We start from the raw sequence: 27532 nt of genomic DNA on the forward strand, positions 1-27532 counted from the left end.
TATATATGTATATACATATATTACAAAGTATTAATAATGGAAGTTATATAAATAAATATATTATACTATGGATTTTAAATATTTATTTAAAGCTTATAATTCTTTTCTTTTCTTTTCTTTTTAATTTTATTTTTCTAAGTATAACATAGTAATATTTAAGTACTAAAAACTATTATTTTTAAATATAATAAAGAATTTATTATAATTTTCTTGATCAAAATTTTAGTTACAAATAGACACATCTTTTATATATATAAACATACATACACAACTACTTAACACCTCATATAAAAAAATCCATCTTGAACAAATGAAACTTCCACAACCTGGGGCCTTTTAAACATGATTTATTTCTATCCTCGAGCAATCCAACCAATGGATAATAAGAAGAAGAACAAGCATTGTGGTAGAGTAATGGCATGAACTGTCTAATGAATGTTCCATGTGTTTCAATATCAAATGAAACCAGACATTGTAAATTGATATGAACGAGGATAATGATCTACTCAGTGAGCAAACATGAAGCTGACAAATGAGTCACAGTTTCAACAGAAAGAAAGCATCTGCCGATCGGAGCATTTCGTCCTGATCTATGATCACCCATTCATACTCAATAATCTCATTCCGGAGCTATTCACAGTCAACAATCTCATACCCGAGCTATTTTTAAGTTTTCCGGGATGTCCTCAGCATTTGCATAGAATATTCTCATGCAGTCCTGATACGCACCTCTGATATGTGTCGGTGTGATGCCGATATCACGAAGAAGATCAAGTCGTATGGGTATTGAAGGAGCTAACAACACAGTCTGCTGGAGGACTAGTTCCCTGATACTGCACTCAGGAAGTGGAAGAATGGAGAGGTGAGCAGATAAAACAAGGCCCCCATTAATCGCACTTCCATGCAAACAAAACCAGTGAGAAGCCAATGGAACCTGATGAGTGTTTGTCTTTGAAGCTGTAGGTGCCCGGCCATTGAAGCACAGATGGGCAAGCATCCACCTCCTTGAGCCATGGCTTGTCTGATGACAAGCACGTTTGGAACATGAACACGGCGTGGCCTGCTCGTGGGTTGAACAACCAGCTGTGCACATCCCAGAAAACCTCCACAGGTGCACCATCCACGACAATGGTTTGGTTCCCTCGGAACTTCCACATTAACCGCTTCACTTGCACAACAATCTGTTGGTCCACCCGGACATACATGCGAGGCTCGCTGGAGGGCCGAATCTGACACTCGATGACAATGTCGTGTGCCTTGCCGCCCTCCTCGAATTGTGCCTTGGTGCAGTGATACCTTTTACCGAAGACGTGCTCGCTTCTGGAAACTCGAATGGCCTCAATTGAAGCAGGCTTGGCCTTGGTCTTCTTGTAAGCTTCGTTGTACATGTCGCCGAGCAATAGAACTACCTCCCCGGCCGATACCACCGCCACGAAGAAGCTGTCGCTGGGGACCGGACCGCAAATGTAGTTGGCTGAGGAGAGATCCCAATAGACTTCAACTTTGATATCATCCACTTCGAAACTTTTCAGACCCTGCTTCTTCCAGAACATCCACGGCTTCATGTCGACCTTGCACATGTGCTGGTCGACATCAACATTTACACTAAGGCCTTGACCGATGAGATTCTTGAACCAAGTGATCGAGAGTGGTCTACACTTTCCCGCCAGCTTTGTTTGGTATAAACAAGTAACGAGGTTCTGCGTAACTTTGTTACTCCCCGCTGAAGTATCCAGCACTTGCACTCCATACTCCCCAAAGCAAGAGGGGAATGCGTCGTGCATTGTGACGATCTACTTGCAGCAATTTGATATGCTGCACAAGATGCAACCTGCCGAGCGTTCCGGAGCCTTCCTTGAGGGCTACCTCAGACCTGGTGGCCTAAAAACGTCTCCCCCTCCCCCCCCCCCCCCCCCCCCCCCCCCAACCTAAGAGATGAAGAGGTCGACCTTGGCTGGCGATAATTGGTGCATGGTATTTGTTGGAAAAGAGGACTTTCTACACATAGACCTCGGGTGTGGGGCCATTGAAGCCTGCAAAACAGTTCCAGGGTTCGATACTACGGAACACTCATGGGTCACAGCATGGGTGTAAAAAAGATGGTGCTTTCGCGTTCACGTATTGTACACGGCCCTACTGAACACACTCAGACGAAGACGTACACCACCCTCTAAAGCTGATACTCGCATCTTATCCGCGTATCATTTACAACATCGACGCACTACCCAGAAGTCGATTCAAGGAAACAACGCCAGAGTTCACTCCGTCCACGAGAAGGGGCTCACTGCGTGTGTGAAGGGGGGAAAAAAGTGTTCACGAAGAATATAACGTGGCTTAAATCGCTAGCTTACAAAAGAACAGTCCTCTGCTTATACCCTAAAAGAATTCAGAGAGAATGTGAGGAACTCGGCAGTAATGTGGCAAAGGTGACGACGGTGTCATCTCCTTCGTCAGCAGCGCAAGAAGTTCCGACACTCCCCACGGAGTGTGATCGAAACAGCTCCACAAATGGGATAGAAACCTTCCACAACAAGCAGCGTCAACCAGAAACACGAAGCCACGCAGAGCCTAAGCGAACCATTAACCCTGTTCTCTGCATGTCAGGCACAAACAGAGCCCAAGTTTGAGAACATGGATTCAAGATACAGCTTCCAAAACGGAAAGAGACTTAAATGAATACACTCTCCATGATGACTAGCTCCAAATCGCTCGCCCCCTGTCAATCACTCCCTCGTCCAACCTGGTCTCCTCTGAGCACAGTACAGGCAATAGTAGACGACAGAAGCAAGACGATAGGCGCAGACGAAGCTAGATCTCCGCACCCTTTGCTTTGCAGGGCGAGTCTGCGGTAGCTGCCACAGAAAGAAACGCAACGCAACACAACGCGATGGCAGGGCTGCGAGGGCAGTGATTGATGATTAAGCTTTCCCAGGCGATGCCAGTCCCCGCAGCGTTGCAGAATGCGGAGAGCAGCAGCAGCCTCAAGAGTCTGTCAGTGCAGCGCCAGCCTCAGCGTCGTTGCTGGGTCAGCTCGGCGTCCGTCTATTCTCGCCATTAGGCGTCGGAGAGTTTGCGTTAGTCAGCGGTCGGTAGTTCACGTCGTCCTGCGTCAGGCAGTTCGCGTTGGACTGCGTCAGACAGATAGGGTTCACTGCACCGATATCCGTAATTCGTGTGTATCAGACTATTAGCGAAGAGCCTCTGGAACATGCGTAGACTGTTTATAGTATGTATCGCATTAATTGGGAATACACGCTAACAGTACGCTATGTTGCAACCCCAGAGCTGAATAACCCGTATCCTATAAATAGTGTGTATCACACTTATTAGGAATACACACTATTTGGGTTCACACACTAATTACGGATATTGGTGTAGCTCGTTTTTTTAACCCCTAAATCCAAGAATTTGAAGACAAACAAGGGAAAAAAAAGCAAAGAATTAAAGAAAAAGGTATTGAATGTGGGGAATCGATATAATGAGTAGTAAAAATAAGAAAATCTGAATAAAAATATAATAAAAATATGGGTTTTTTTTATTTGAATATGTGTAGAACAAAAAGTCAAAGTAACAAAAACATTAACCATGAGGTGAAATTTATAATTTGAAAATGTTTTATTTTATTTTATTTTCATTAAAAAAATCACTGTATAACTCTATCTATTAAATTGTTGGAGTATAAATGCAATGATTTCCAACATGATGCCAAATTAAGGTATTCCATTGTTATGATATTTACATCATGAAAAAAGTGACACTAGTTACATTCTGATATGAAGTTTAAAATTCATGATAAAAAGAAAAAAATATATTTTTATTTTTTTATTTCTGTTATTGAAATTTATTCCTATTAATCTTTTCAGAAATTGTGGATGAAGTTATAAATGGGAAAATGAACAATAAGATAAACTATAGTAGTTTAAGAGTAAGTTATCATAAAAAATCATGATTAAATTGTAATGGAAGATGAGTAATCAATTCAAGTTTACTTCACGATATTTTCAAAAACGAAAAAATAAAAACTAAAATGATATTGTAAAAAAATGATTACAAACAAAATATTTTACCTAAATAAAAAAATATATAATTAAGTATAAAGAAAACATACAATTATAAGATAATAGCAGTTGCTTACTCTATTATTTTAAGTTTACATTAATTTTAAATTTATTGTACATAATTTAATCTATATTTTCTTAAACAGTGAATAGTATTCCTTGAAATTCTATGAAGAAACTTTTTTGGCATATATGAAGTAATTACATGTATAATACAACCACAAAATTTCTAATTCTTAAAAAATAAACTTAAATAGTGTTCAAACATGTTTTTTTTTTTTTTTTTTTTTTTTTTTTTTTTTTTAATATTCATGTATTTAGTGATGATACATATGCATGTATGTATATATATATATATATATATATATAAATACACACTATACTTACATATATAGAATTTTTATTATCTACATTATTCATAACTTACTATTGCTTTATGTTTATATACAAACATATTTATGTGTAAATAAACCAAAAACAACTTACAACACCAATAATGTTTTTATCACAAATCTTACAATTGATTTGAACTGTTTGGTGCTAGATAGTGATACATTTTATACTTTAAATTTTTTAAATAGAAAAAGAAAAACAACCAATTGAGAAATCTAAAGTAAAGGTATCTAGAACAATAAAAAAATTAGAATAAAATATCATTTATTTCTAAGTATCATCATGAAATCTTTAAAAAAATCCACAAATCCAAATACCATTAAATTTTAATAAGACTTCTTCAATTTGTTTTGTTTTGTTTTGTTTTTTTTTTTGGGTGATTTAAAACATATATTATGGTTGATGATACATATGCATGTATGTATATAATAGAAGTGGTTTTATAATTTTAGTATGCATAATTTTATTGTTATTTTTTATATAAATAATCATCTTTTTAGGTATAGAATTTGAATACTTATACAACCACTATCTATTCAAGTTTATACAATTCTATCCAATATAATCAATTTTATAAAATATTATTTGTACTACCTCTATAAAAAAATATAAAAATAATGTAATACTTAAAATTTATATTAAATATTTTTGGAAGAAAATTTAATGGTATTGTAAATATCTATTTTTTTAAACTCAATTTAATTAACTGAAAATACATAAGAAATAAGTATGCACATTTTTTAAAATTTTAAATAAAATTTAGCCATTAATTCTAAATTTATACATATATATATAATTATTTTTAAATATAATTTAATTCTAATATTTTTTGTAAATTAAACAACTAAGTTTTAATATTAATTTTTTAAAAAATTTTAATTTTAAAATTTTATTTAGTCATGTATAAAATCTATAAATGTATAGATCAAATATATTGTATATATATATCAAGTTATTTAAAATATATTTTAGTATAAAAAATTTCCTTTAAATTTCATATTTTAGAAACATCTTTTAATGCCATAATAATGTTGGTTGCAAAGGCAATAAATTCAATATATATACTAATAGAAACTTGTCTTTTTAACCACAAAAAAATTGTAAAAGTTTGATTTGTGGTTGCTAAGTTAAAAATTGACCACTCCTAAAGAAATATTGACTAAGAAAAAAGTATATATATATATATATATATATATGCATAACAATGGAACCATTTACATTAGTTATATTATACAATAAATAGTAGAACTTATAGCTTGTTTTTCCTTTGTGCTCTATCTCTTAATTAGATGGTTATATGATCTTTTGAAGTGTAATTTGAATTTCTTCCATAGTTGCTTTATGCTCAATACATTTGGCACCAAGATTATTACATCTTTGTTTGTGTCTTTGATTACATTTGTCTTTGCATATAATTCAAACACCATGGCTTCATCTACATCAAACATTTCATCATTTAAGATTTTTAATTTCACCCATTGTTCTACTATTGCCACAAAATACCTTCTTAAAATCCTTGTAAATAGCCTATAACAATGTCTTTATAAATACCTTGCACCATCTATGCTACCAATAATCTATATTCCTGCAACTTCTACTCTCTTATGCTACACTCTTGTAACATCACTGTGAGATCTTAAGCTCTCTTGTAGCACAAACCAAGAATTATGCTTTAAATATATCCAAGCTTCATATACTTTTTAAAATGGTACATAAGAACTATACTTCAAAATATAGGCAATATCAATCAGCATAGCATTGAAGCATCTTTCAAGATATTGTACTTTTGATAGAATATTGCTATTTCAAAGCTTTTAAATTTACACAAAACTAAAGAATTCGGATATTTATCCTAATTGTCCAACTAAACCAACATTTGGAAATTCCAAGCTTGCTTCACTAGGAAAGGCATTAACATAAAGGTAGTTATTTTTATTATTACAAAGATGAGAGAGAGAGAGAGCAAGAGTGAGAAAGATAGAAAGAAAGAGAAAGAAAGAGAGAGAAAGAGAGAGAAAACAACAACTTCATAAATAGAATATAAATTTTAGACACTAAAAAATTTTTAGAACAAATAAGACAATGATATGCAATGTAAGTCAAATATTAATGTCCTAATGATATACATCACAAAGTTATGTAGTAATTGTATAGTTACAACTTTACAACCTTGATTCTTTATGTAAAAATGAGGTTAATATTAGCAAAAATAATGTACAAAAATAAAACCATTGTTTTTACAACTATATAGAAAATTCATATTTAAAGTAAATACAACATCTTATACTAGGGCCTTAATTATTGTGGCTGGTAAAGAAGCCAATATTGGATCTCAACAATTTGGTTCTTGGAGAGTTTTAGGGCTCCAACTACTTTGTGTTTTCCAAGTTTTCAAAGTTCCCTTTCAACAACCAATCAAAATGCATTTTTGTCTCTTTATCTTATATATCTATATATACATATGTCTATTAATCTTCATAAAATTTTGAAATAATTCAATTTTTTGAGTCTTTTTAAAATCTAATAAAAATATTAATATCTAATATTTTTTCATAATAAAGATATTTAGTTTTTATTCTATTTTATCTTTATAAAATTATAGTTATATTTGTATAAATTTAAGATTTTAAACCAAAATATTTAGTATAATTTTAGATTAGATATTTCATACATTAAAATCTCAAATTTATACTAGTTTATTTTAAATTCTAACATCTTAAAAGTATATTAGCAACAAAAGCTATAATATTACTATTTTATTATAGTATCACATTTAAATGAAGAATTTATTTTTAAAATTTATAAATATTATATTAATAAATTAATCTTTTAATTTAATAAAAAATTTAAATAAAATTTATCTGAGATATTTATATTAATAAATGTAATTTTTTATAACATCTTGATTAAAGTTTATAATTTTACAAAGAATTTTATTGTTCCCTTTAATAATGAATTTTGGATGTAATAGAATTATAAGGTATTAATTATTCATGAGTATATATATATATATATATATATATACATACATATATACACACACACACACATGTTGAAGTAACTGAATTTTTTATTTAAAAAGTATTCTTATAATAAAGTATTGATTAATATAAATATAGGAATGACAAAACATATAATAACCAACTAAAGAATTAAAAAAAATTCATCAAAAGCTTATTTTCATTTCATTCAAAAAATATAAAATAAATATCACACAACGACAAATGTAATGATAACCATTGCCCAAATAGTGACATAAATTAAAAATTCTGAAGGAAAAGTGCGGGGGATGGGGGACGAAACGAGAGCGCAACGAACGTGGACGAACGTACATGCGGGAGGAGGAGACGAAAACGGAACGAACAAAGATGGATGAACAAAGGAAGGAGCAACGTGGATATGGATGGATGACAGTGATGTGGATGAACTTAAGTGGATGAGCTAGGGTTCAGGGGTTTTCGCTCATCCTTTGTTGTTCGTGTTGTTGTTGTTGCTCGATCCTTTTGTGTGTCCATTGCTTGCTTGTTTGTCTTCGTGCTGTGTTTCCTTGTGCTTGCTGTGTGGTGGTCGCCTGAACCCATAGCCATGGCCACCTCCGCCTTTGCTTCCTCTTCCTCGTGCCTCCTGCCTCGCTCCTCTGCCCCTGCATCTTCTTCTTCTTCTTCTTCTTCGTCGTCGTCGTCCTCCTCCCGTCTCACCTTTTCACGTTGTCGCTTGTTGTCTCGCTCCATTGGGGCCTCTGACCTGTCCGCTTCTTTCTTCTCCAATGTCCACCTCGCTGTCACCGCGAGAAGGTAGTTTCCACGATGATGCTATCAATGGTTTCCGCTTTTGGAATTAGATTTATGATAATTTGGGTGAATTAGTTTAGTATAACTTTGGGAGAGAGCGAGGTGGGATCCGAATTGAGTAGAAGTGGGAATTGAATTGTTGGGTTTTAGATATCATTTGTGATTGTGGAGCTTTGTGTTGGTAATGCGAGGTATTGCGGAGGGTAATTGATTGACCTTTGAGGACGTTGCTCCTGTTTGACAGCAGAGAGGGCAGCTCATCATGTCGAGGGAAGGTGACTATGATGGCGCCCATCGGCACCCCGAAAGTCCCTTACCGAACTCCAGGAGAAGGAGGGTGGCAGTGGGTCGATATCTGGAATGTGTTGGTAAGCATACTTATCCAGAGTGATGCCTGATTTTGTGGCGTTTGGGTTTGCAATTGGTGTTGATGATTTATGGTGTGGATGCGTTGCAGTACCGCGAGCGGATCATATTCCTTGGCCAGTATATTGATGAGGAGTTCGGTAACCAGGTAGTGGCCACCATGCTCTACTTGGACAGCGTGGATAACTCCAAACCCATGTACCTGTACATCAACTGCCCTGGTGGTGATGTATGCCCTGAACCTTCGCCTCTCTCTCGTTTTTAGGGCAGTCATCTTCTAATTCATTTGCGAGAATGTGCATTTTTCCGTGGGAGTATCAGAATCTATCAAAGAAACACTTAATCCTGGAGCATGTTCAAAATTTGTTGTGTTAACTTATATCCTTATTTAAATCCACCTAGCTTTTAATTCTCATGGTTGAACATTTAATTCGATATCTTACAGTTCAAGCTTAAGACGAGGTTGTGTTTTTCCAGATCACTCCCTGCATGGCGATCTACGATACAATGGAAAGCATAAAAAGTCCAGTTGGCACTTTAGCTTTGGGTTACGCCTATAACAATGCAGGACTCCTTCTTGCTGCTGGCGCAAAGGTACGCGCCACAGGCTATTTCTGTTTCTTGATACGTCTTTTCAGTTGAAGAATAAGAACTGTATCGAGATAAGATAATGGCATTTGTGTCGTTCTAACCATTCCGGAGGAACCTCTTAGGTAGAAGTGATGATAGTTGTGCATTGTACCTGACTCTGCTGCCTTGTCCTGTCGTGGGTAATATCAGGGAATGCGAACAGCTATGCCACTCACTAGGGTAGCTCTCATGTCTCCCGCGGGTGCAGCTCGTGGACAGGTTTGCATCCTTTCCTTTGTGCAGCATTTTGATGAATTTTTAGATCTTCCTTGTACAAGAGAATTGCCAGCTTCTTTGTCAGTGGGTGCATGCACTCATGATATATGTATGGTTGGGTTTGGTGACTCAAGGCTGATGACATCATCAACGAAGCGAAGGAGCTGAATAGGGTGAGAAACTATGTATACGAACAAGTTTCGAAGAAGACTGGTCAACCTGTGGACAAGGTACGATTAAGATTTTCGCCGTTTGCAGTGACGGCATTGGTTTGCATCGTCGTTACTTTTTTATCAGTACCTGACGTGGAAACATGGAACTCGTTGACTGAAGGAAAGTATCTTCATTTTGCAGGTAATGAAGGACTTGAATCGTATCAAACGTTTCAGTGCTAAAGAAGCTTTGGAGTACGGTATTATTGACAAGGTTGTGAGACCAAAGCGTATCAAGCCAGACGCTCGAAGGCAGGAGTCTGTTGGAGTTGGGCTTGGCTAAGGTCCTACTCGATTTGTTTGTTTTCTGGTATCGGCCGGTCGTAATATTTGCAAGGTGTACTATCACGACGTGAGTGCTTATGAACTAGTTATGCTGTAGAATAGTTGAATAGCACCACATGAATAGGCAAGCTACCTCAGTAGGGATTTCCTGTTCTCCGTATCCTCGAAATGTTTAGGTACGATTCTCATGACTCTGTAAATCTGACCCCATTTCAAAACTCGAGTAAAGCAACAACCGCAGGTGTAATGACTTTTGCGCTTAAGGGAATGCTTAAAGTAAATAGGTGATGTTACTCAGTGTAATTCTTTTGCAGTCGAATGATACGCAGTGTGCTAACAATATGTTCTGAGTAGGTCATTGGTTTTGTAGATTTTGCCCACTAATATTGTGCCCTCATTTGATTTTCTGATGATGAACACTAGACATATATTTTTTTGCACAGGTGATTAATGTTGGTCCATTACTGTTGCCATTTGTTGCATACAGACTTAGCTGCTGACACAATTTTGAGATTGAATATGAATAGGTTATATATTGGCAATGGATTAATTTTGGTCAAGTACCTGGGTAATAAGTTTCGGCAAAGTACTTGGATAGGTGCTTTGATAGTATGCTCTGGTAGTCATAATGGCGCCATTGTTTTACCAGAATTCATTAGTAGATGGTTTGATTGCATTGGCTAGTTATTCTGAACTTAATTTTAGTTTTGTGACAGTTTTTAGTTTTACAGGGAAATGTTAGATAGACCCAGTCTTTTACTAAAGTGACCACCCACCCACCCAAAAAAAAATATTGACCAATATTGACCCACCCATCATCACAATCATGAAAAAATATTGACCTGTATATTCATTATTAGACCTACAACCAATGAAAACCATTGGTCATGATCATCACATTCTTTGTCATGGTTACAATCATAGCCACCTCTATTTTCTCTCACCTTCTTCAAAGATTCCTAATTATTTGTTTGAAAGAGAGTAAGAGATACAATTAAAAACAATCTCCTTATTTTGCTCCTACTTTTTAACTTAGGTCCCCTTAGATTTGCTCATATTCTTTGCTAGTGAAGCAACAGTCTCCTAATCTCTATCATGTGCATACTCGAGCTTTGTTGTAATATGCTTGTTTGAGTTGTGTTGCATTGAGCGAGATCTACCATTCATGATAGTAGTTGCTCATGAGTTGTATGGATACATAGATCCAACTCACATCATGTTTTAGGCTCATGTAAGGACAAAGAGCCCTAGTTCATCTACCACATGTGTTCTTGTCTTCTTTGATTACACAAGTCTTACATTTTACACTGCTTGTTTGGGAAACACTCTTGTATCATTACTATTTTATGTATGTGTCTTAGTTATTAATATTTTCCTATTTTTGTAAAATTGTGGTAATATTTCTTTTGATGATTCTTTAAGAATTGATGGTAATGAACTTAATATTGCTTAGAATATTTTCTTGAGATCTCACATGAGATGCAAATAGTTTATGTTGTTTCAAATGATTCAAAAATAATTTATTTATATAAATTGGTAATTTTTGCCCAATATAATTACAGGTATTGCAAGTTGCTAATCTTAAAGATAGTAGATTTATGTTGATGAAAAATGGTCAAGCTATTTTCAAGTCTCCAGTTCAACAAGACCAATTTATAACCCCTTTTCGATTGGAAAGTGGCAATAATATTCCTAATGTTGTTGAGGTAACTATGCTTGATAATTTACATGAAGTACATTGGTTTATTTCTTCACCAATGCCCTTTTTGTATTAGGTCTTTTTTATGATAAATAGTTTCTTTTGTTTGTATAAAAATTCTTCTTAATTTGTGATAGTGCATATTGAAAAGGTGATTGGACATGATGATTTATGTTTGTCTTTGTTTATTATAGTTGTGATTATGATTAGGATGAAGGTTTGATTTTCCATTGATTTGAACAATTAACTTTTGTAGGTTTTTTCTTTGCAAGTTGTAGTAGAAAATGTACTTGTTATAGGTATAAATGGATTATTTGACAATTTGTATGATAATGAGTTGGTGGAAGTTGGTGGTTTAGATGCTATACTAGGCAAGGTTCAATTTCGTAGAGATGGAAATGACCATTTTTGGAAACTCATTGCATCTTTTATAAGTGGACAAAAATAGGGTGATCTTATTTAATATGTTTTTCAGCTCATATTACTCAAAGTGTATGGTTTTCTACATGATCAAAGTGTATTTGTTTTCACATTAGTGATTTATGAGTACAAATGCTTAATGATACTAAAAAAAGAAGGTAATTTTTTGTAATGATCAATTAACAAATAATAATGTAGTTTAATAGTCTTGTGGATTCATCATATTACTACTCAACTTCTTCTATCTAGGAAGAAATCAAGGTTGTTCCATCAACCAATTTTTAATATAATATATGATTACGACTCTATGTATTAATAATTTTAGATAAAATTTAATATCTTTTGGTAATATGAATTGGAGGCATAACATGAAAACAATTGCTTGAGATAAGATATCATAAGTATTACAAGTTCCAAAAATTCATCATACACTTTCTCTTGTTGTTGAGGAGGTAATAGATCAAATATACAATTGACAAGATTGTAGTTAAGGCATAGATCTTTGGAAGAAGTAAACAGAATTTGTAGTGGTATTACAACTAACAATTCAAAATTGATACTAACATGGGTTAGACATTAATAAATACCATGAATTAGTATTCACTAAATGATACTAATAATGAAAACTAATAATTGTCAAAAGACCACCATTTTTTAGTAAACTTTGAATCTAATACTTACATAAAGGCCTAATATGTTTATCATTGTTCTTATGGAAAAAGAAGTGTTCTCATCAATTATTGCTCTTGCAAATTTATATTATTCTAAAATAAGCTTTAGATCATATAAAGAGACTTGTTTCACAACATTGGTGAAGAAAACAATATTGTGTTAATGACATATGCAAATTTGTTCTGAACTTTCTTCAGCCTTGATTTCTCTTGTTGTTTTCTTAAAAAAATAAGAGAGAGAAATTTTTATTTTTTATAGGTCTTTTATAGACACTTTTAAATATGATTTTAATGCTAAATATTAATCTTGTGATGTAGTAATACTTCAAAGGTGAAAAAAATTATTTATCTAAGCTTTAACAAACCATTTTTTGTAAAGTATCTAAGTATTTTGTAAGTACATAATAGCTACATGAACAATAGAGGGGATGTACTTATTCCAAAGATTAGACCATTTAAGATTGTAAAACTCTTAAAAAGAAGTATTAAACATAGTAATCCAATGTATACAAAGTAAAAACCAACATTTCTATCTTATTTGAAAAATACTTCTTACAATTTAGTAATATATTTTTTTAAATGTACCAAATGTAAAATAAGACAATTAAAGAAAAAAAAATGCTAATTCATGGTATTTATTAATGCCTAACCCATGTTAGTACAAATGCATATGGATCAAATATTTCCATACAATTGAAGAAGTTGGATTAATGCCCAATAAAAGAAATATTTTGTTTTGTTTTGTTTTGTTTTGTATTTTTTTTTGGAAAAAAATAATAGCAATATTAAATTTAATATAGGTATTTTTTTTTAATTTTTTAATTTTTTTATATACAATCCATTACAATGGAAGAAGTATACCTTTTTGCAGGTCAAATATATCCACAATGTGCAAAAAATAGAGAAATTATTTTATTGACTTTATAACATCAATAAGTAAAGTAATAATTAGCAACATGTAAAGTTTCTATAAAGCAAATAATAGAACAAATGTTAATCCAAATGTAAATGGTGGTTTTAATAATGAAGAAAAACTGAACAATCTATGTGCCAATTTGTAATAATAGATGGATTGATTTTTTAAAAGATTGGATCTATTTAATATATCTCTTTTTATATAATGATTGTAAAATTATACAAGATTAAATCTTCTAAGCATGTGCATGTATGAATTTTTTAATTAACTACTAGTATATGACATTGACAAACAATATTGTCTAAAACTTTGAAAAGTAGTTGTCCATGACTTAACTTTAAACATTATTCAAATTTATGGAAGTAAAATTATAAATTTTAAGAAGTATTATATGTAGATTTTAAATAATTCAAGAAATTAACACCATGTTGATGCATAATAAGTTTTTTGCAAAATAATTAATTCTTTACATAATGTTATGAATGCAATTTTTGTTTTGTTTTGTTGATGATTTTATATATGTATAACCAAGTAAAATCTCAGTATAAGTTTACCTACACATCACATGGTAATAGCATCAAAAGTGAAGAATATTTTACATCCTTTGCTAATCCAGATGTAATTGCTAAATAATATCTTCTTTCAATTTGTGCATATGTCAAATTTATTCATTTGTCCAGTCCAGCTGCTCCTTTCCCTTCACAAAGGAAAGGCACAACTCCCTCAGTTCTACGCTTCTAATGACGAGTCTCCTTCAGTCCTACATCCGCTTCTACTGTCATTCTCACACTCAACCTGCAGCTCATGTAATTGCACCCGAATAATGAAACCATGCAAGGCTTTCCTCGGAATCTCCGCACGCTGTGGCTCGACTGTCGCCACCCAACTACCACGTCTCCACTCCTTTCCTATCCCTCATTCCACAACTGCCTGATCTATACAAACAGAACAGCTGCTTCGAACTTTCAACTCGTCAATCAGCGGTAAAGACCCATACTTTGTGGTCTCCTATCTGTGGTGTGCACTTGTGCTTGGTCTACCAGGAAATGCGATCACTGGGCTAACTCAGAAAGTGGAAACCAGCAGGTACTTTTGTGAGAAACTTGAGCTGTGGAGCGAAATCTTCATCGTTTTCGAGGAAAATACTCGCCTCTGATCCAGGACGTGGACTTGGGTATGTGAACCATCGCCTGCCATAACACGCAAGCCAACAGTCGCAGGACGAGTTCAACAGACTCACGTCGGTGTTTATGGGATGCGGTATCGAAGCAAGAGGAAAATAGTACACAAGATCAGCTAAGTTAGTATGGTGATCGAGCCTAAGCTGACGGAAACACGCAGAGACACTAATTCTTGAACCATACGGTGGTGATTGGAACGCAAGTGTTGGTAAGGCTTCCGGGGAGGAGAGATGGACTAGAGCAAGTTCCTGAGATTGTCAGCATAAAAATGAGTGGAATATCGCGCTTGAAACAGCGATTTTGAGATTGCTGTGCGGTGGGTGCTGGGGGTAGTTTCCGGAGTTTTGTCGCGGAATTGAGAGGGTTGACAGCAGGAGACTACAAGGAAGTGTGTGGGAGAGGCGGAAGTCTGACTCAGACAATACGGTGAAAGCTGGTGCTCTAGCTGCTGGAGAAGGATAGGAGAGGAGAGGAGAGTCTCCTGAGGACTTCCAATGATGGTGGATTAAGCGGGAGCAGTCGGGCTTCAACCTCGTGGAGGTATTTATTCGTTTGGTTGATGTGTAAACATTGAACGTCAAAGGCTCCAGTAGCATTCTCCGGAAGCAGTTTTTGTGGAAGCTACTGGTGTCACGGTATTATCATGACTAAGTTCCTATCTGGGCGTTCTAAAAGATATACCCTATTCTAGTTGGGTTTCAGATGCTTCGATTGAATACATGTTCGCCGCCCTTCATCCTGAGCTCCTCATCGTCAATCTTCAGGTCTGCATGCATAGACATTTTTCAGAGTTTAGGGGTTGTGTTTTGGGGAAATAGTTTGAGGTTGCCGAGGGGACATTGAAGGAAGCAGTTGGGATCTTGATTGTGAGTTAAGTTTTAGAACGATGGCGAACTCTTAGCAACAAGGGAAGGAGATGACTGCAAAGGTAACAAATGAGCAGTTGCAAGTGGTGGAAGACGTAATCAACAATGTTCGAACTGACTTCCAAAGTGAGGGAGTAGATGACAAAGTTCTGAATGAGCTACAAAGAGTATGTTTGTTCTATCTCTTCTTTTTCGGTACACTTGCATTGCTACACAAATACTAGTACTCCACCCAGTATTACCAGTAATATTCGTTGTGGCGCAGGTGTGGTTAATAAATACTTCTTCCTAATCTGCACTTGTGGATGTGGATTTCTGAATAATCCAATTTATATGTTCTAAAATAGTTGTTGAACCGTTCCCCTTTCTGCTCATGACTTGCTCAAGAATTTACCGTAAAGGATTTTCTTGTTTGGTATGTGGAAGCTGTGTAACTCAGTGGCGTAATTTAGTTTTGATTCAGTGACTAAGACTTTGAAATTCTTGCCCTTCTGTTACCTTTGAATAAGTTGTGAGCATTACAATCACTCGTTGAGCTCAATCAAACTAAATGTAGGGTTCCTTTTTCTAAGGATCAGCTCTGGGAGCAAAAGATGTTTCAGTCAGGGGCAATTCAACAGGGCTCAGTGCATGAAGCGTCTCCAACTATTGCATTGAAGCAAGTTTCGCCAGTACTGCCTACCCTCGAGCAGTGCTACGTTCAAAGATTCGTTGACGAAATTTGACATATAACTGGTTCTGGTCATCAGCGTTGACATGCATTGTACCCTAGTCTTATTCCCCAGTCTTTTCCGCTCCTTATTTAGACTTAGGAAGTGAGTATTGAACAGCTTTCTAGACTTGCCACTTATACAGACGCCTGCAGTGCTCAGCACTGAGGAGCCAGTTATGTATGTCTCCAGGTCCAAGTGAACCTGTGTATCAAGTACGAGGCACTGGGATTCAACTAGATGCTAAATTAGGGAGTGGGAAGCAAAAATCTCTTATGATACTGTCATCGGTTTGTGTTTTAGCAATACCGAATGTGCTTATTCTTTACTTGATCCTAGTGGAAGTATATTGGGTATGTAGCTCCACTTGAGCTGTTTTTAGTCATGTTAAGTTGCTGATTATGCAAGTTGAACAACCAGGTTTCAAAGCTCTCGGCTACTTAGGGTGGAGTTTTCAGTTTCTCGACTGTCCTCTGCTATTGGCGATGAAAATTTTCTCCTCTTTCTGTTCAGCAACCTCAAGTCTCTTGGAGGAATCAAAAGCACCGTGGTGTTGGTCTGAATATGAACGAAAATGAGTTGTTGCGGTACCAGTTATGGAGTCTAGCTCTTCTATGCATAGAAATGTCAAATAGAATAACGTAAATGCCCAGCACCATTTCATAAGCAATGCTGATTGACGATATTTACAGAAACTTTGAGGTAATTTTGGCTGACATTTGATCATGTTTGGGGTTGATTCAGGTGAAGACTTAAGTCGTTGAGGATTCAGGTGAAGGCTTTAGTCTTTGGCTTTGAAAGATGGCCCTTCAAGTTACTAATTATGTGTCTGAAGAAGGTGAACTTCCGATGTCTTCACATTAGCGCTCCTTTAGTATCAGTCCCTTGGGCAAGGGTACCGCTTTTCAAGTGTAGCACTTAGTCCTCATTCTCCTAGACTGAATGCGGCAGCATATGATGAAAGGGAGGACGACGGCAATGGCTGTACTCGTCTTTCCTACACAACTCATAATCAACCCCCTGTGCCGATAGCGAGGCCTTAAAATGATGTTACCATTTGTTTTTCACCGTTTTCTCATGTTCTTTGTTATATTTTTGTGCCTACTACGTTTCAGTTATGTCAAAATATTTGAGTTTCTGGTGAGGTCCCATGGTCGTCAGTGAGAATACTAGTTATTGAGTAATTCAGCACATGTTGAACTTCGAAGTTGCAGTTTATACTGATAGACTCATTGGTTTCATGCCTGGCTCCAGGATTTCCTTACCATGTCCACAGGTAAGAGGAAATTTGACGAAGTATCTTCTGGTTACCACTTGCCACAACGAGACAGGTCGATAGAACAGATAGTGGGTACTGGCCAGATAGAAATTAGACCGCACGAAGTGTCAGTGTTGGGAGTATAATCTCGCAGCAAAGAATACAACAGACACTAGATACTGATTCTGAGTGGTGTCATGTGAATGCTAGAACTTCTCATGGGTTGTTGGATACTACACAAGTGGATGGTATTGAGGATAACCATGAGAATGTGAGTGTCAGACTCTCCTTGGTTTTCCACTTCAACAAAAGCTATACGTACGTGAATATCTTTTGAAACTTAGTTTAGGGTTGAGGGTTATCACGTAGCATCTCTGACTATCTGGCCAGTACCCACTATCAGTTAATATTTCCTTTTTGCAAAATCTCATCCTCAAAGGAAATATTCTAGTGTCAAATTATAATCTTTCCTACACTCAACTCATCACTCTGCTAATTCAACAACTACGATTTATCTATTCTCGTTCATGTACACTCGTAGAGCAATGTAATGTACGAACTGTAGAGAAAAGCTTACTGTTAAAAATATACTTCTTTGGGGTTCATGTTCATTCCTTTCTAACCCTTATTCTAAAAACCCTTAACCTTAGAAAAGAAGAGGTCACCAGTTTTGAATTTGAGGGCTTGATTCTCATTCCTCTAGGTTTCCCTCCTTCATGTCAATTTTGAGGTGTATGATTTCAAACTATGAAACTTATGACTCCAGAATGGTAACCTTGACTCATTTTTGAACACTTCACATTTGCTAGAAACGGTGTGTTTTTTATATGTTTTTTCTTTGATACTTTTTTTTCTCCACAAATGTATAAAACTAAACAAAGATTTTGTTTGAATCCAGCATTTTATGGGCAATATGTCTCCCTTCAATGCACCCAATTTTGTCTATGACCTATTGATTAAGAAGTTTGAATGATTTATGATTTTAGGTTTTAACATGATATTATTAAGGCATTAGAAATGTAAAACCTAATAGAGATTTGCGGTTCTGTGAATTGACTCTTGCAATTTTTTTAATAGGTTTGATAAACAAGCATTAGAATGCCATTGTTTTCAAGCTTTAAAAGATGACTCTTATAAGAGAAATAAAATAACAAAAGAGCGAAGATACACCCAAAAGTACATAAAGGAACAGTAGATGTATACGAAGATTTTACTGATTCTTTGGAAACAATACACTTTGTGCATATTACACCATTGTTCTGGCATATCTTTCAATATAATTATAATTTTTTTTTAACATAAAAATATGTTTTAGAAGTCATTAATGGAAATTTTTGAAAAAAATCAATTCAAAATTCCAAAGATTAAGTTTCCTATGAAGCCTGCTATCAGTTTAGGAAAATCACCAATGGCCACTGCAGCAATGGCAGGTGCAGCAGGTGCAGCTGTTGTGATGTATTATACAGGTAGTTATTAAGTTAGCTTACATCACCAAAACCATCTCCATTTACACAATAATATAAAAGAATTTAATCTTCTACCAACTATAAATATTTGACATTCAAAATAGTATTTGGGCGAATACTGTAAACAAAAACTTGCTCACAGCACAAATGTTTCAATTAAAGCAAAATTCATAACAATAATATCACTGATATTTACAACTGTGTTGTTATTTAATGATATACATATTAAAAAAATGGAATTCCTATTTTTTTTTGTGTTATATATATATATATATATATATATATATAGAATGTATACATATTGTGAATGTATTTGAGAATCTTTTAAATTCTAATTGTATGATTGGTATCCTTTAAATATTTGACAATGAGGTCAAGAAAACAATGAATAGGTTGGGACATACCTTGGGGAGTTTTCAAAGCACAAAGCTATAATGCATTGGGTGAAGAAGACACATCCGATGAAGGGGAAGGTGATCTCTTTGTTGGAGGGATTGCACGCAAAATTGGCAAACGGCGTGTTGTGGTTCCTATTATTGCACGAGCTCCATCAACATGGTTCGAGTCTTTATCCACAATATCGGAGACATTGCGGTTCACATATTCTGAAACACTTGGAAAATGGCCCATCGGGGACCTTGCATTTGGAATCAATTACCTTTTGAAACATCAGGTAAAGTTGATCACCACCCCATTAATAGATAAAAATATTTAAACCCTAAAAAACTTCAAACATAAACATTACTTTAATGTAGTAAAAATTTCATAAAATATTCAATGTGACATGCATGATATCTATGCATTACATTTCTGGTATTACTGATTAATATTATTTTTTCTACAACAAACAACACAATAAGGTTTAAAAATGTTTATAGAATATTTATAGCAATAAAAAATGACAAAAGCAGTTGGTTTGGTTTTTGCAAATAGAGTCATGAGCATGTTGCAAAAGCCTTTGCAATTGATGGATCCAAACAAATAGATGGACTCAACATGTTAAGTGAGTTACGGGAATATTTGAGGGTGTTGATTATGTGTATGCATTTCTCCAAGAAGCCATTTCCCTTATTTTTGGAAGCTATTGGTTTCAATGTGGACCAAGTTTTGCTTGAGGAAGGAAAAGCTGGAGTAAGGAACTTGCTATTGTATGTCAAATTTCTGATTCTTGAACTTTATTTTTTTACTTAAATATGTTTTTCATTTCAACAAAATTATAATATTTGTTTGGATCCATCAAGAAAAATGATAATTTATGTATGCCTTATATAGAAAAATAAAAAAATCAACACATATGTATGTATGTATATATATATATATATATATATATAGATTGTAAAACCTTTTCTTAAGACATAAATGTCTATGATCACATTTCTTAAACAAGCTTTTATTGTGTTTTGCAATTAGATTTTGAAGCCAGCATTTACGGTCCTCCTTGACCATAAAAACAGCTGCATTCTACTTCTAATAAGAGGGACTCACAGTGTGAAAGACACATTAACATCATTGACAGGTTTGAAAATGCAAATTTGACACAAAACCTATTCAATGACTACTTTGTGAGTTAGGTATATATATTTGTTTATGCATTTTCAAAATGAAATTTTAGATCAAACCCTAATATATGAAATACATATTTTTTTAGTAAAAGCTTATGGGTTTATTATGGTAGGTGCCGTGGTTCCATTTCACCACACAATACTTAAAAAAGATGGAGTGAGCAAATTGATATTAGGCTACGCACATTGTGGGATGGTGGCTGCTGCACGTTGGATTGCCACATCAGCATCCCAAAAAATATCCAAAGCCTTCAAAGATCATCCTTCTTACCAACTCAAGGTGTGTCTTTTTTCTCATTGTCACTCAATAACTTCCTTTAAAAAATTTGAATATTAAATGCCAACCCTACTAAGCTAGTTTTCTTTCATAACAATATGAAAATCATATGTCTATGGTGTAACATTTACTTAATTAAAATTAAATCTTATCACACATATGATTTTTTTTTTTTTTTTAAATATATATTCATGATTTAATCTTTTAAAAAAATCAGATTGTAGGCCATTCTCTAGGAGGTGGAACTGCAGCATTATTATCATACATTTTAAGAGAACAAAATATTTGTTCATCAATCTGTTGCATCTGTTTTGGACCTGGTATGAATCAAATCTACATAGTTTTTATCCTCAAATATATATATATATATATATATATATATATATTTACATACACACACACACACACTAATACGTGAGATATTATAAACATTACCAACTTGAATCAATGAGTCATGGATTCTATTTTCTTAGTTATAAAATAAGAGTAAAATATTTAGAGTATACACATGTTGTATGTGATGATTCTGGCAAACATCCAGTATTGATGAAGATTTGAATATTGTGAGCATTTCAAACTTCCATGTGAAAAATCAATAAGAATTTACTGTGAGTGTTTAAAGAATTATGATATGTGAGGAATTCAAAGGATACTGAAAGTATGTTTTGCTGTGTGATATTGGAAATGAATGCAGCTGCATGCATGACAAAAGAATTGGCCGAGTCTGGAAGTGAATTTGTGATAACCATCATCAACGAATGTGATCTTGTGCCATGCTTTTCAAGTGGATCACTTGATGATCTTAGGGCTGAGGTGGACAAAATAAAAAACCCCCCAAATCAATGCATACATTTAATAACTCCATCAATGTAATAGCAATACTCTAAACCCTTGATTAGTTTATGCAATCACAATTCATGAATAGCATCTTTATCAAGCACTAAAAGGATGATTTATTTATTTAATAATTTATTTATTTTTGAAGAATAGGTCACTGCATCACCATGGGCACATGACTTCCGTGAACAAATCAAACAAACACGGATCCTGAGGACAATGTTTCGGTCAGCATCGGCATTACGGTGCCGGCTCCAAACCTTTGCGGGCATTTCACAAGCTTCTACTTCAGGATCATCATCTGTGATGGTTTCAAGGGCATGTCAAACTGGAGCTCCTGGATTTGGTGCAATATGGAGACCTGTTTCTAATGGTACTTGGGTAAATCAAACCATTCCAATTTGAGAGTTGGTATTATTTCAGTTGTTTGTTTAATAAAAAACATATGCACAATTTATTTATTTTTGGACTCCTTCAATGATTATTATTTTTCATTAATTATTTTTTTAACAATAAAAAAAATTCATATCAAATCAAATCCTCATTCATATATGTGTAATGTTTATTGTAGTGCATGATGAAACAAGCTATAGCGGCTGTTAGAACACCATCATTGATGAATTGGGTTTTCACAAAACGTAAGCATTGCAACATGGATGTTGTGGCTTCATCGACTCAAGTCTCCGATATTCCTACAAACACATGCAATTCCTCTAACAATGTTGGTGTATTAGAACCTCATGATAAGAACACTCTCTTCTCAAAACCAACATTATTAGATGACACAATGAAGCTATTGCCATCTGCTTCTTCTTCAAACCAACATGAGAGTGTTGACAAAACATCAAATGAATGTACAAGTAGAGCGCTCATCTATCTTTTCAATTATTTACATTTCTGCCAAATTGGCTTTATAATTTAATGTGAAAATTGATAATTTCATAATTTATAATATTCATCCGTTTATTTTTATAATGGTTTTTATATATTAAAAAAAACACCCTTTGAAGATGTTTTCATGAACGTTTCAAAACAAGGTTTGAATGAATCAAATGACTTGATGGAGGAGACTGCAACAAACCTCCCTCAACTATCAAATGCAACTGGAGACATAAATGACACAATTGCACAATTAGAGGTTCAAGATGAATTAGACCAAGTTGAAGAACCAACGAGTCCAAACTCACGAATTGAGGGAATTGGTGAAGATTTGTTGTGGCATCAAGTAGCTCAAGAGCTTGAACGTCAACAATACATTGCCAAAGTGGAAACTCAATGTGTCCATGAAGAAGAAGCTGAAATTGCTAAGGAGATCATCAAAGAAGAAGAAAATGTGATCTCCAATGTAACCAATGAAATTGAAAAAGTACCTTCCGAGCGTGCCCTCCACCTCTGTAATTTTAGTTTATCAAATCTTCTACCTCAAAACTTGACATAAAAATAAAAATAAAATTGAATCAATTAAAACTGTGTTTCTAAATGAACATGACATGATTTGAAGTGTGTGTATTTTGAAAATTTGGGTTTTAGGAGGAAACCAAACCAGCTGTTCAAATTGATAATATGAGGCACTTCTATCCACCTGGTCAAATCATACATATGGTTGTTCAAGGGCCAATCAAATTGGATAATCAAGAGGGGAATTGCTCAAATTTGCAACAAAAAGAGATAGGTCTTTATTTGACCCAACGGAGCGTATACAAAAAAATCCGTTTATCACGGACAATGGTTCATGATCACTATATGCCAACATACAAGTATGTAATAGAATCAATCATTGAACATTGTGCCAAAAAATCAATAGAATAATCAACACCGATCTCCACTTTGAGCATCTTCTTTTCAAAGTTTACAATAAATACATAATTAGAGTGAAATGCATCACAGTTGTTTGTTTTGTTTAATCTTTAAATCATGTGTATTCAAAAGGTTAGATATGAATAACATCCAACTTCTATTTTTGAAAGATTAATCTAATTCTACTGATAGTGATCTAATGTGTTAAGAAAAAAATATGAAGTACATATCATGCAATGAAAATTGATGTTTTTTGCAGCACATAGATAATGATTGTTGAAATTTGTAAATCTAGTATTCTACTGCCATCTTCTCTCATATGTACAATCAAATAAGCACAAAATATTGAAAAATATTAATTAGATCAATATGTTATAATTTTTTTCATTTTGTGTATTATTTACATTTTTTATTTTATATAGTTGTATAGATATAAATAAGCATTAACATAAATACAAACATCTAACTTTTAATTTAACAATTTTATTAAATCTATATTTTTACCTATATATATATATATATATATATATATTCTCATTCTTAAAGTCTAGTTTTGCACCTTTTATGTAGATAGTTAAATAGATAGAAATATTATAATAAATTGTAGATTTTATTACAACTAATATTTAATTATTCATGTTCTTATATATAGCATATGTATGTATATTTATAAATATATGATATAATTTATCTAGAATATAATTAAGAAAAAAATTTAATTTTATTTTTGTTTAATTAAATAATTTAAAAATAATTTCATGTAAAGAAATATTATGTATTTCATCTTATTTTTTCCACTTAGTTCCAACACTACTCCTCTTTTGGATCCTTCTATAGTGTTAAGAGGGGTCCAAATTCTCAAGTTTATAATATTAATATTTGGCTACATTTCTCTTCTCAATACATTTGGTCTTATTTATGGATTTTTAAATTTTTTAAATTTTTTATTCTTCAATTTACCACCACTATAGTCAATTGTGTACCATTTCTTAAAGAAAAGGTTCCTTGTGACCAATTTGTTTGGCCCAATTGCTAATTGATGTTACTATAAATTGGTGATTTGTTGAAAAGGGTTTTGACAAGGATGTATTTTGATTCTTAGGGATGTAGTTTATCATATGCTTCAAAATTTACAAAAGTATTAATGAATTTGATATGTATCTATTTTTTAATATATATATTCTTATTTTATTTCACACTCCAAAGTTTTGATATAATTCTAAATGATTTAATATTAATAAATGGATTTTTTTATATCTATTTTATTTTATTTTATTTTATTTTTTTGAATAGTGAAGTTGATATGATATATATACATATACACACACACACACACACACACACAGACATATATATATATATATATATATATATTGTGATATTTTTTGTAATAAATTTATAAAAAAAAAGAGGTCAATTTTTATAGATTCATCCTAAATCCATTCATTTGTAGAATATTATACATAAAAAATGTACAATGAGCCTATTTTATGTATTTATTATGTTTTGAACTATTTAGATCTTCTACACAAGTGTAGATTATAAATTAGATAGAACCAATTGATACAATATTACTTATAACTAAAATATTAGAAAGTCTAGAGTTTCATATATATATATATATTTATAATTTGGCATCTTTTTAAGGTATTAATAAATTTATATTAAGTTTATATATTTTACATATTTTAAATTAATTGTTATAGAGAGATAAGTTATTTTTAAAGTACAATCATGGAAGTAAAGTCTTGGAGTACCATCCCCTATAAACATGGATTTAGTTGGTTGTCATGTAAAATGGCTCCATTCAACGCATGCACAACACACAATCACATGTAATTTTTTTATTTATCTCTTGGATGATATAATCCACTAGTATTTTATTCGTCCATAATATTTAGGATTATATGCATACTACACATCTTTGTTACTATGTGTTGCAAAAACCTCCATATTCAACTTAAGTTAAATATTTTTGTATACAAATATTATATTTAAATTAAATTATTAAAAATTATTAAAAATAGAAAAATATATAAAGAAATATAAAATAAAATTTATATTGAAATATCATTATTTTAATGATACATATTAATTAAAATAATATTATTAAAAGAAACTATAATTTAGATAAATTAATAATTAAAATAAATAAGATTGATAATATAAAAACCTTCATGGTATCTTTTATGGAATTACTTTTTACAAACTTATGTAATTTTTTCTACACATATATAATTGTATTAAAAAAGATAACATAATTAAAATAATGAGGCGTATTTAAGTTAGTTTTTAGTCATATTTTGATAATAATTTCATATGTTTTATTTTATTATAAATTATAAATTTAAAATATCATATTTATTAATATAATAATATATATAATAATATCATTATACTAGTAAATACTTAAACCCAGTGTAGAATAAGACAAGCCATTAAAAAAAGAGGAGGAGCATCTACAAAGCTATCAATGCCATAAGTCCTAGTGAGACATTATTGCATTTCTACCTAATGCAACAAAGTTGTCACCATATACAATAATTTGAAATATGGTGTTATATGGCATGATTTTCTACCTAGGAATATACCAAGTATCTAGCTATAGAAAGTTTAACTTTAACTTATTGGACGAGTTCCAATAAGTGATGTTTTCATATTATAGAGGCCAAAAAAATAGAATCTAAATATATTCCATTGATAAAATTCTTTTATATTTAAGAAGCTTTATACCTAAGGCTTTCTAAAGCATCTAAAAATGTCCTAACATCTTTTGTTATACCAAATCACAACTAATTTTCTATAAATAAGTTTGATTTTCCATAAGCTCAAAAAAAATCCATAATCCTCTTACAAATATCCATATTTATATCATAATTTTTTCATAGCTCCATATTTCCATCTTTAGTATATATATATATATATATATATATATATATATATATATATATATATATATATATATAATTTACTTCCAAAAATTCCTTTACTTTGCATAAAATGTCCAAATTGTGGCTAAACCCCCTCAAAACATTTTTCTTCTACAAGAGATTTTTTTTCCTCAAACTTTAGAAATTCATATCTCTTGATTCAATCATTCAATTTTTCTCAAATTTCTAAATAATTTAGAATTTATCCTTAAGCTTTATCATGAAAAAATAAACTATAAATCTACTATAGATTGTCTAACATTTTAGAAATCCTAGCATGTGCTTTAAATCCTAAATTATAAGTTCCCAAACACTATTTTCTCCATGTCTCAAAAACCCAAATTTTAAATACTACAAAATTTATATATAAAACTTATTAATATGATAATATATATTTTTAGAAATTTTTAGCCAAAACCTTATCAAATTGCTTAAGATATGGCTCAAAAGACAACCACTAGTAAATCGGGTCACTTATTGCCCTTAGGTTGTAAGTATTGACTTCAACTTGCTATAACTCCTTTGTTTCAGTTTAGAATTCATCAAGCAATATATAAAAAGTATAGCCGAAAAAGACTTCTTTCTAATTCTAGTTGTTGATTCTTCATTGCTTTTTGTATGTGTGCGTTATATCCAAAAGAGAGACAATAGGTACAAAACCAATATCTTGACTTTGAGTGCCTATATTTCTTTTTTAAAGATTCTTAATCATACAAATTTTTTATCAAAATCATAGCCGAAAATCTATTTTTTTTGATTCTAGCCTACTAAGTTCGAATTATTTCCAAAGAATAATCCTAATCCCTAATAAGGCCTCGTGCAGCTTCCTTGAAGTTCATTGAATATACCTTTTGGCCAAAAACAATGGAGATTTTTATCATCCATCTCCATTCATCCATTTAGATGCCTTAACTATTCTTTTTGCTACCAAAATCCCTCTCCAATCTTTTTTCTTATAAGATTTATATAATATATGTCCTAAACACCAAAT

At 32.8% G+C, this 27532-nt stretch overlaps 3 protein-coding genes and 1 long non-coding RNA gene across 14 annotated transcripts; 3 read left to right on the forward strand and 1 right to left on the reverse strand.

Moving 5' to 3' along the window:
• Positions 1 to 331: 331 nt before the first annotated feature.
• On the reverse strand, positions 332 to 2953 carry LOC112289289 (uncharacterized). 3 transcript variants are annotated; one of them, XM_024534388.3, is made up of 2 exons: positions 2823 to 2953; positions 332 to 2593 (listed from the first exon to the last, which is right to left on the reverse strand). In XM_024534388.3, the coding sequence occupies exon 2, from the start codon at positions 1782 to 1784 to the stop codon at positions 888 to 890; it is 897 nt and encodes a 298-aa protein (XP_024390156.1). In that variant the 5' UTR covers positions 1785 to 2593; positions 2823 to 2953; the 3' UTR covers positions 332 to 887. The 3 variants fall into 3 exon arrangements, with proteins under 3 accessions (XP_024390156.1, XP_024390158.1, XP_090110709.1); XM_024534390.3 differs by having other exon boundaries at positions 332 to 833; positions 935 to 2872; XM_090254583.1 differs by having other exon boundaries at positions 2741 to 2853.
• Positions 2954 to 7977: 5024 nt separating this feature from the next.
• On the forward strand, positions 7978 to 10214 carry LOC112289271 (ATP-dependent Clp protease proteolytic subunit-related protein 2, chloroplastic). 2 transcript variants are annotated; one of them, XM_024534356.3, is made up of 7 exons: positions 7978 to 8245; positions 8487 to 8610; positions 8700 to 8837; positions 9086 to 9202; positions 9389 to 9457; positions 9589 to 9684; positions 9809 to 10214. In XM_024534356.3, the coding sequence occupies exons 1-7, from the start codon at positions 8037 to 8039 to the stop codon at positions 9947 to 9949; spliced, it is 894 nt and encodes a 297-aa protein (XP_024390124.1). In that variant the 5' UTR covers positions 7978 to 8036; the 3' UTR covers positions 9950 to 10214. The 2 variants fall into 2 exon arrangements, with proteins under 2 accessions (XP_024390124.1, XP_024390125.1); XM_024534357.3 differs by having other exon boundaries at positions 8490 to 8610.
• A 4468-nt stretch (positions 10215 to 14682) lies between these two features.
• Positions 14683 to 17481, forward strand: LOC149987992 (uncharacterized). 2 transcript variants are annotated; one of them, XR_016505679.1, is made up of 2 exons: positions 14683 to 15871; positions 17159 to 17481. It is a non-coding gene; the product is annotated as an uncharacterized LOC149987992 (long non-coding RNA). The 2 variants fall into 2 exon arrangements; XR_016505680.1 differs by having other exon boundaries at positions 14683 to 15378.
• Positions 17482 to 17816: 335 nt separating this feature from the next.
• Positions 17817 to 23872, forward strand: LOC112289455 (uncharacterized). 7 transcript variants are annotated; one of them, XM_090254585.1, is made up of 13 exons: positions 17923 to 18442; positions 18750 to 18848; positions 19065 to 19138; positions 19531 to 19811; positions 20072 to 20269; positions 20549 to 20654; positions 20814 to 20980; positions 21195 to 21297; positions 21672 to 21790; positions 21968 to 22195; positions 22386 to 22668; positions 22852 to 23180; positions 23345 to 23872. In XM_090254585.1, exons 1-13 carry the CDS (start codon positions 18420 to 18422, stop codon positions 23621 to 23623), a joined length of 2289 nt encoding a protein of 762 aa, XP_090110711.1. In that variant the 5' UTR covers positions 17923 to 18419; the 3' UTR covers positions 23624 to 23872. The 7 variants fall into 7 exon arrangements, with proteins under 7 accessions (XP_090110712.1, XP_090110711.1, XP_073393686.1 ...); XM_073537585.2 differs by having other exon boundaries at positions 17935 to 18442; positions 22386 to 22674; XM_073537589.2 differs by having other exon boundaries at positions 17936 to 18486; positions 18750 to 18869; positions 19094 to 19138; positions 22386 to 22674.
• The last annotated feature ends 3660 nt before the right edge of the window (positions 23873 to 27532 follow it).

This window comes from Physcomitrium patens, chromosome 12 (assembly GCF_059467195.1).
Source record: "Physcomitrium patens ecotype Gransden chromosome 12, ASM5946719v1, whole genome shotgun sequence".
In the NCBI taxonomy this organism is placed as follows: Eukaryota; Viridiplantae; Streptophyta; class Bryopsida; order Funariales; family Funariaceae; genus Physcomitrium; species Physcomitrium patens.

Coding starts and splice junctions, on each gene's coding strand:
- LOC112289271 (XM_024534356.3), top strand. CDS start 8,037: ATGGCCACCTCCGCCTTTGCTTCCTCTTCCTCGTGCCTCCTGCCTCGC. Junction 8,838..9,085: donor TCAACTGCCCTGGTGGTGAT/GTATGCCCTGAA, acceptor GTGTTTTTCCAG/ATCACTCCCTGCATGGCGAT. Junction 9,203..9,388: donor TTCTTGCTGCTGGCGCAAAG/GTACGCGCCACA, acceptor GGGTAATATCAG/GGAATGCGAACAGCTATGCC.
- LOC112289289 (XM_024534388.3), bottom strand. CDS start 1,784: ATGCACGACGCATTCCCCTCTTGCTTTGGGGAGTATGGAGTGCAAGTG.
- LOC112289455 (XM_073537585.2), top strand. CDS start 18,420: ATGAAACTTATGACTCCAGAATG. Junction 20,655..20,813: donor CACATTAACATCATTGACAG/GTTTGAAAATGC, acceptor TTATTATGGTAG/GTGCCGTGGTTCCATTTCAC. Junction 22,675..22,851: donor AACATCAAATGAATGTACAA/GTAGAGCGCTCA, acceptor TTTCAAAACAAG/GTTTGAATGAATCAAATGAC.